Here is an 8,466-nt window from a genome sequence, read left to right as displayed (position 1 = left end):
TACCCAAGGGCGGCGCACCTGACTGATTTGGGATCTGACGCCTGACAGCCGCACTTCTAACGGCCTCCTGCTACCACCACCTGCCACCGTCGTTACCAGCCGCAGAGACGGCTCCGACAAAAGGAGCAGTGGCGGTTCTATCCGGCCAGAGGAAATGACATCCGAACTGGCAGGAGCCCAGAGATAATCATGCCCGATCTGACAGAAGCTTGGAAGTGAGTGCGCGAGGTGGTTATAAAAGGCTCCTACCCCCCAAGAATAAGGTATGCTAACTTTTGCGCTATCTGGTTTATCTTGCCTTTTGAAATACTCTAACTTGAGCTTCAGAGCCCTTACGCCGGGTTCTCCCCGGAGCTTCTTCACTCCCTCCGTTTCAGGTCCCTGCCACTCAGTTCAGAGGCAAGATCGTTGACAACTAATATCGGCCGGATTGTACATCATCACATTCATTTTTGGTTATACTTATATCCCAGAGCAGATTGTAGAAATAGCTAAAGAGTCAAAGATGTGCTTGAATGATGATGAAGATAGGCTTGTTTTGACTTTGGAGAGAGAATTCTAATGGCGATTTCTCTCTTTTCATTTTTTAACTTGGTGTCTTATTATAACAGATAATACTTGCGTGGTTTGGTTGAAGTATGTAAGCAAATCGGATCTTCCTTCTTCATATTCATCTTGCCTCAAATTCTCGTTGTTGTGGACAGCAACAGTGTTGAATACCTTAACCGTTTGTCCTCAAATAGTATTAATGGCAAACAGGTTGTGGACTCGTTATGGTAATTTATTGTTCAATATCCCCATAATACAACCTCAACACATTTATGATAGAACTAAATTGTGGTGGAATGTTGCTGTAAAGGATTCTCAACTCGATCTTGTTAGATATTATCACCATCTTAATGTGGGTGATTTAGAAGGAAATCACTATCATTTATGGTAAGCCATATATTTCTGATATTATCTCTTGTTTGTTCTTAACATACTTTAGGACCCATTCGGTTCACACGAATAGGGGCCTGGTGGGATAATGATCATTCCCTCCTCCTCCCTTAAAAATGAGAATCCATTACAATTAATTTCAATTCTAATTTTGAGTCCCGTCTCAAACAGATGAACGGGATAAACCATTCCGATTTTGATTTTGATTTCGATTTCGATTTCGATTTCAATTCTAGTTGAGTACTAAATACACTCTTAATATCCCCAATAAACCTATTAAGAGAAATAAGGTTACATATATGGGTGTTTTGCAAAATCGATTCTAGTGATATTCCATTCAAATTGAATGTTGGTGGGGCTTGTCACGGAAGCCTAGGGGTAAGTGGAGGAGGTGGTGTGGTGAGAAATAATTTTGCTGTATTTTGTTTTTCTTTTCAAAGTTTCCATGGTTAAGGTATGTCTTTGCCGATTTCTTAGCTCTTTGGGATGATCATTGTTTATGTTACAATTAGGACTGTCAATGGACCGGGTATTGGTGTAACTTAGGCTGGTCCGGTATGAATCCATTACAGATGGATCAGGTTCAATCCAATTCAATTCAATGAATATTTTGGACCATTTTGGACTAGTCCAATTCATTGATTAGACCATTCAATCAGTTCAAATTAGTTTTAGTTTAGATTGAGTCTAACAGAAACTTGATCCGTTGATACTCATACCGATATCTTCAATCAATGGACTGGTTATTGATTCAACCCAACCCAGTCCAATATAAATCTATTATAGATCGAACAAGTCCGATCCAACCCAATAATTATTGATTATTACAGTAATTTAAAAAATATATAATTAGTGATTATAATTAATAATTATTGTTATTATAAATATTGTTAATAACTAGATGTTTACTTTAAATTAAAATTATAAATATTGTTATTAATAAATTGACTAATTATTGTACTGTTATTAATTACTGTAATTTAATAATTACTGATTACTACAGTAATTTAATAAATATAAAATTAGGGATTATAATTAATAATTACTGTTATTATAAATATTTTTAATAACTAGATATTTACTTTAAAATTATAAATACTGTTATAAATTACTGATTAGTACAGTAGTTTAAATTTAATAAATATATAATTAGTGATTATAATTAATAATTACTGTTATTATAAATATTGTTAATAAATAGATATTTACTTTAATTTTATTTTAAATTAAAATTATGACAACCGATGGTTCAACCGTCTTGTTCGAACGGATGGCCCATTCTAACAACAAAAATTACAAGCAAAAATTACGAAACCATTATGGCCACCGGTTTTTGGGTCGACTATTCAATCATCCGGCTTGAACGGACAGTCCGTTTTGACAACAAAAATTCTAGGCAAAAAATAGAGTTTGTGAGGTCCATTAAATGGTATCATACGTGTTATGTCATTCGAGCGTATGACTCATACGATCCGAAAATGGAACTGTTCTATCCATTGGTTTTTGGGTCAACGGTTCGACTGTTCGATTCGAACGAACGACCCGTTCTAACAACAAAAAATTAAAAGCAAAAAGTTACAAAACCCATAAAACAGAACTAACTATTTTATGAAATATTTGTCATGAACAAAAGATTCCATAATCCACAAACCCAGTATTTTTCTTTATTTTTTTTTTCTTTAAGGCTACAAACCCAGAAAATTATGTTTCACGTCTTCATAGATTACTACTAGAGAAATATTTAAAGGTAACTAACATTTCTACTACATTATTATGTGGAAGAGAAGTTTTTGAAAATAAGGTTGGTTGGGCATACGGCTTCATACATTACTCCTCACTGCACAGAACACATGGCTTATCTGATTTATAACAACCATTTAATAAACGTTCTGAATTGCCCACAGCCACGGGATCCTCATAAAGGCCAAACAATGCTAGTCTGGACCTCTTGCTGGAGTAGAGTAGTTCACTCCCAAGCCCAGCCCAAATACCAATATTTCCCCATAAAGCCCAGGTCAACTATATATACATATGGATCTGGATTGTAGTACAGTGGAAAAACCTTGTAGTTTTTCACAAATTGGCTCTATTCCATCTCTTTTACAGTGATTTGAGTTTTGTTTTTCCAATCCTTATAATTTGTTTTGTTTGTTTTGATATAAATAATAAATTGCAAGGGAAATAATATCTTTTCTGGTACCCATGTTTTTTTTTTTATTTTTCATGTAAAATTCATTATTAAAAAGGGTATTTTTGTCCCATTGAAGTATTAGTGACTTCTCCCCCCCGCCCTCCAGATGGGAAAATTATTTATTTACCTAAGAGATTTCACATAAATCTGAAAAAAGAACAAAAGGTTTCTTGGGACCAAACCCCCCCCCCCCTCCCCCCTTGAATGGCCATTCCTTTGAAAAGGGAAAATGTCATCCCACCAGAGATGGGAATATGATTCCAATTCTTTCCATTCAAACAGTTGAAATTGAAATGGGCCATTCTGATTTTGATTCCTTATTATGTACATAGAAAATTCCTTTTTTTGTTTGGTAGAAGCCAAGTTCTTCTCTCGTGTTGTATACATTATATTCACATACATTAAATTTCTGATTGGTAAAAGAGTGATAGATAGAAAATTAGAAGTGTTATAAACATTTGATTGTAATAGTTGTATATTTCCTTTTTTTTTTCTTTTTTGTATTACTGTTTTAGTTTTGGTGCTGGTTATAAAAGTTAATGTGATTATATAATATTTTTGTATTCTTTACCATTTACTTAGAGGTAATTCTCTTACAGTATAAATATCAAAAGGGTAAAATATAAAAACCTCTCCTGAAGTTTCTGACAATCATAAAGACCTCCTTTGAGGTTTCACTTTCATAAAAACCTCCTTGTTGTTTACAAAATCATGCATTTACTTTCCTTCCATTTTTGTTCAGTAATGAAGACTTCAAAGTTATGATATTATCCTTATCTTATTAGGGAAATGTTTCAATATAATTTAAAATACCAGATTTGCCCTTGTAAAGATTCTAAACTTCATTAGACCTAATGTTTTTATAGAATAAAATTACTTTATTCTTTTCCATCTAACTCAAAGATCTATTTTAATTAAAAGTGAAAAATTCTTTTGGGGGTATTTTAGTATATTTTCATGTAAATTGATAGATTTAAGAGTAAAATGAATATGCATTAGACTATCTTTTTCTGTCAATGACAATAAAAGGAGGAGGGAGGGGGGGGGGGTTGCAATACTAGAATAGGGTTTTTGTGAAAATGAAACCATAGGTTAATTTTTGGGCCTTAATATCATAAAAAATAATCATTTTAATATATTTTCTTAAATAAGTTATTTTTTTTTCTAAAATATATCAAGGGCAAAAACATTGTTCATCTTCTTCCTCCTCCAAACCACTTCTGCCCCAGGCCCCACAAATCTCAATGACCACCACCCACCAGTGCCTCCACCACCGCCTTCTTCCACCTCTAACAATGTCAATTTGACGAAATGCCTCTACTACACCAATAACTACTGCCAATCTGTTGACGTGGAGTCTCTTTGAATAATTTTTCCTCTAGAAGAAAAATGGTAGAGGCGCTAGGAGGGGAAGAGAGATGGGGCTTTTTCTGAGAGCCGTCTGTATTTGTTAACTTCTCGTGGGACAAGTGTTGTGTCCGGCTCTGAGCCACTTTTGAATCGATGAGCGATCGTAGGTCTGCCCCGTTGATACCGTTACAGGATCGGTCATTATCTCAAGAGAGATGGGGCCTCGGGAATCCTCTGAGTTCAGGCAACTAGGCACCTCCGAGTTGTATCTTGCTTCCAATCTGTTGGTGCGTCTACCGTTCATAGCATCGAACATCACGACATAGCAATAGCTCATAAACCCCACTAGACTGATTAGGAGCAACGCCTCCTAGTCATCCCCATCCAAACTCTCCAAATCAATCTCCCCGTCCAAGAATCTGATCTCGTCATTGCACTTGTTCCAGCTTCGGATTTGGAGATGGTCGAGAACACGCCTGAGATCATTGGGGTTGGGCGAATCCCTGTTCTCAAATTTATTTAGAATCGAAAGAACACTCCTGGCGGCGAGTACGTCATCTGGGTCGACATCAAATTTTGCCTTGTGCGCCTGCTTGACTACTAATTCGACCAATTCCCTCACTTCTATCGGGACGTTTATGGAGTCCAAAGGAAGAATGTCGAGCGCCGTAGCGATGGCTCGGATCAAAACGCGAGCGCCGTAGCGATGGCTCGGATCAAAACGCGAAACTCAGTCGAGATGCATTTGCACTTCATCAGAACCCATAGCCGAACACCTTCACGGGTGCAGTCTTCTAAAAAATGCCAAAACTTTTGTAAGGCGATATGGAGCTCGAAGAAGCATAGAACGACTGGATCCGGAAGAGATGATCGACAACGGTCCCAAACTTCTTCAAAGAAGATGAGGAGAAGTCCAATTTGGTGAATCACTTATCGCGCATGTCGCTTATGGATCACGACTACCTTCAACTGATAATCGTTGATTTCACGAGAGAGACTAATGAGATCACGGAGAAGGGTTACCGACATGACATATTCATAAGGATGAATAGCTGAAGAAGGGTCATCGAAGGCCACAGCGGCACTGGTGGATGATAACAGCATTTTTATCCTTTAATATAGTTTTTAAAAGAATCAATTTTAAAAATTATATTAAATGAATTATTTGTATTAATATTAAAGCCCAAAAGTTATAAGCTATAATCTTTTGTTAAAAACCTCCCTATTTTACCCAAAATAAAAATAAACAAACGTACAAAATCTTTAGTTTAAATCGTACGCTTTCTGAAAATTTAGTTTTGGCCATGGGACTCCGAAACATCCGAAATTTCCGCGATTTATGGTATTTATATGATAAAAACCTCATACTGGTTTTGTTTTGTAAGCGTAGGATTGGAATCACATGGATAAATGATATCGACCATTTGCTGCATTAAATGTCATTGACACCAATCCGACGGTCAAAAAGTTCAAAGTTCCTCTTCCATATGTGGATACATAATATTGGGTCTCGTCAGGGACAAAATTGATGGTAATGGTAAGTCACTTTGGTAACCCCTAAGTTGTGCAAAACCCTAAGATTATAAAAACCCTAGTCCCTTACCATCGTTTATTTCTCGCGGCGCTCCACTTCTCGTCTTCCTCTCATTTCCCTCCATCTGGTGCCGGAACCCTAAGTTCTATCTCTGTAAATTCAGCCATGCCTCCCAAGTTCGACCCCACCCAGGTCGTCGACGTCTACGTCCGCGTCACTGGCGGTGAGGTCGGTGCCGCAAGTTCTCTTGCTCCGAAGATCGGGCCACTCGGTCTCTCTCCCAAGAAGATCGGAGAAGATATTGCCAAGGAGACCGCCAAGGAATGGAAGGGCCTTAGGGTTACTGTGAAGCTCACCGTGCAGAACAGACAGGCGAAGGTCTCGGTTGTGCCGTCGGCCGCCGCCCTTGTTATCAAAGCCCTCAAAGAGCCTGAACGCGATCGTAAGAAGACTAAGAATATTAAGCATACAGGCAACATCTCTCTCGATGATGTTATTGAGATTGCAAAGATTATGAGGCCGAGATCCATGGCGAAGGACTTGGCGGGAACGGTGAAGGAGATATTGGGCACGTGCGTTTCCGTTGGATGCACGGTCGATGGTAAGAATCCGAAGGATCTGCAACAGGAAATTACTGATGGCGATGTTGATATCCCCCAAGATTGAAACGCTTGAGATAAGGACTGCTGATTCACTACATTTTGTTCTCCCCCGGCCTCCATTTTTCTTTCACTTATTTACTTCCGAATTTTAGAGAGCTTTACTTTTCCATTCCCTCTCTTATCTTTTTCTTTTGTCTCCGTTTCATGAGTTCAAGAACAAGTGGGGATATATTTGAAGAATTCGTTCGTTAGTTCTTAGATGGCTCCGGAGATGTAAGCTTGTTGTTTAGGGCTTGGATAATATCATGGAACATAATTCCCTTTGCATTTTCAATTCGGTTTTTATATCTCTTTTCAGTGCTTTATATTCAAGCTCTTTCTGTGTGGATTTTAGTTTAATGTTGGCATATAGAAATCAAATGCTTTGTCTACTTCTCTTTCATAGAGTAACCTCATTGCTGAATTACGCTTGGGAACTGGGATTAAACCTCATAATATTAGTTAATCAGTTGAGTGTATTGCTTTTGAATGCTGGCAAGGTGTAGTAGTTACCCGTCACTGCGTTACATGGATAACATTATTTGCTGCATTTGGGAGATTGTATTTGATATTGAACTTGTCTTTTATGTCCGCTTTTCATAGTTGCAGGGTAACACAATTTAGCAAGCGCAAAAGAAATTCTTAGGAAACATTCATATCACATTCTGGCTGCATATACGAGTGTTACAGTTGATCTGATAAGGAAAGTGTATTAGTTGAATTGGCAAGCCCTTTTAAGACTTTTGTTACTGGTGTGTCTATTGGACCATTTGAAATCTCCTATTATTTTTGGAAAGCTATTTTTTATCCATCATTCCATTGACAGAAGAACATTGACGGCATTTCTTATTGTTATAGTTGATTGTTGCTTTCAACATTGATGACTAGATTGACATGCTTCAACTTCATTGCAGTAGTACAATATTACCATTTCTTACCTGTCTACAAGTGGTTAGTGATGTTGCAGAGTAATTTAGAAATTGACGAGTCCCCTTACTGAAATGCAGGTTTCCTATTAAAGTGATTGTTTGAATGACCACATTGATTAGGTTGGGCTCATAAGACCTGAATTATTTAAAGTTCAAATTCATTGATTCATTGTGGGTATATGCTCCATAGGTTCGTAATTTTCTGGGATCTGATGATGGTTGCAGGTTTACGATCCAAAACCTTGCACATTTGGCTGGTAGTGCTACGCAAATGACGAATGGACCATTTGAAATCTCCTATTCTTTTCCATAGTCTGTGCTTGGTTTTATAGAGAATAAGAGAAACAGAAAGATGAAATTCCTTGGACAACTTTCCCTCAACTTCTCCTGTTTCTTTCTTATTTCCCTTCAAACCAATAGCTAAATTGTTAACGGGTTCAGTGATATATTCTAGAATAGATACAAACTAGAAAGCAATTGCTGATCTGTCTGATATAGAGAAGATTGTTCCTTGTAGGGATGAGCATGTGTCTATTCTCTTTGGTTCAAGGCAGAACCTTGAACCTTGTAGGGGTTAGTTCCAGATTTTTGGTACAAAAACCTACCCTTTTAAGATCGTTTTCAAAGTCTGTTCTGGCTTTTGTTGTTTTAAAATATGCTCCAGGGCAACCTGTTCTTTGAAAAAATAGGTTACATAGATGTATATAGTATGTACTATGTATAACTTTGTTACCATTAACTGTTATGTTTTTTTATCAATACTAACTGTTATGTTATGTTTATAGCAGATGCTTAGAATAAGTATTCTTGAGTTTAATATAGTATTATATATTGGTTCTTAAATTGTGTTAATACAACTTTAAAACATTAATAACATGTCAT

The 8,466-nt window shown here is 37.0% G+C and overlaps 1 protein-coding gene across 1 annotated transcript; it reads left to right on the top strand.

Annotated features, from left to right (window-relative positions):
• The first annotated feature begins 6,047 nt into the window (after window positions 1-6,047).
• On the top strand, window positions 6,048-6,950 carry LOC104602623 (Ribosomal protein L11 family protein). Its single transcript, XM_010266382.3, has one exon. It carries the CDS (start codon window positions 6,180-6,182, stop codon window positions 6,678-6,680), a length of 501 nt encoding a protein of 166 aa, XP_010264684.1. The 5' UTR covers window positions 6,048-6,179; the 3' UTR covers window positions 6,681-6,950.
• Window positions 6,951-8,466: the final 1,516 nt, after the last annotated feature.

Source organism: Nelumbo nucifera, chromosome 2 (genome assembly GCF_055504915.1).
Source record: "Nelumbo nucifera cultivar China Antique chromosome 2, China Antique-T2T, whole genome shotgun sequence".
Classification (NCBI taxonomy): domain Eukaryota; kingdom Viridiplantae; phylum Streptophyta; class Magnoliopsida; order Proteales; family Nelumbonaceae; genus Nelumbo; species Nelumbo nucifera.
This window is presented reverse-complemented; position numbering and strand designations above follow the sequence as displayed.

Bases quoted from the DNA above. Each gene is read 5' to 3' on its own strand.
- LOC104602623 (XM_010266382.3), top strand. From the start codon at position 6,180: ATGCCTCCCAAGTTCGACCCCACCCAGGTCGTCGACGTCTACGTCCGC.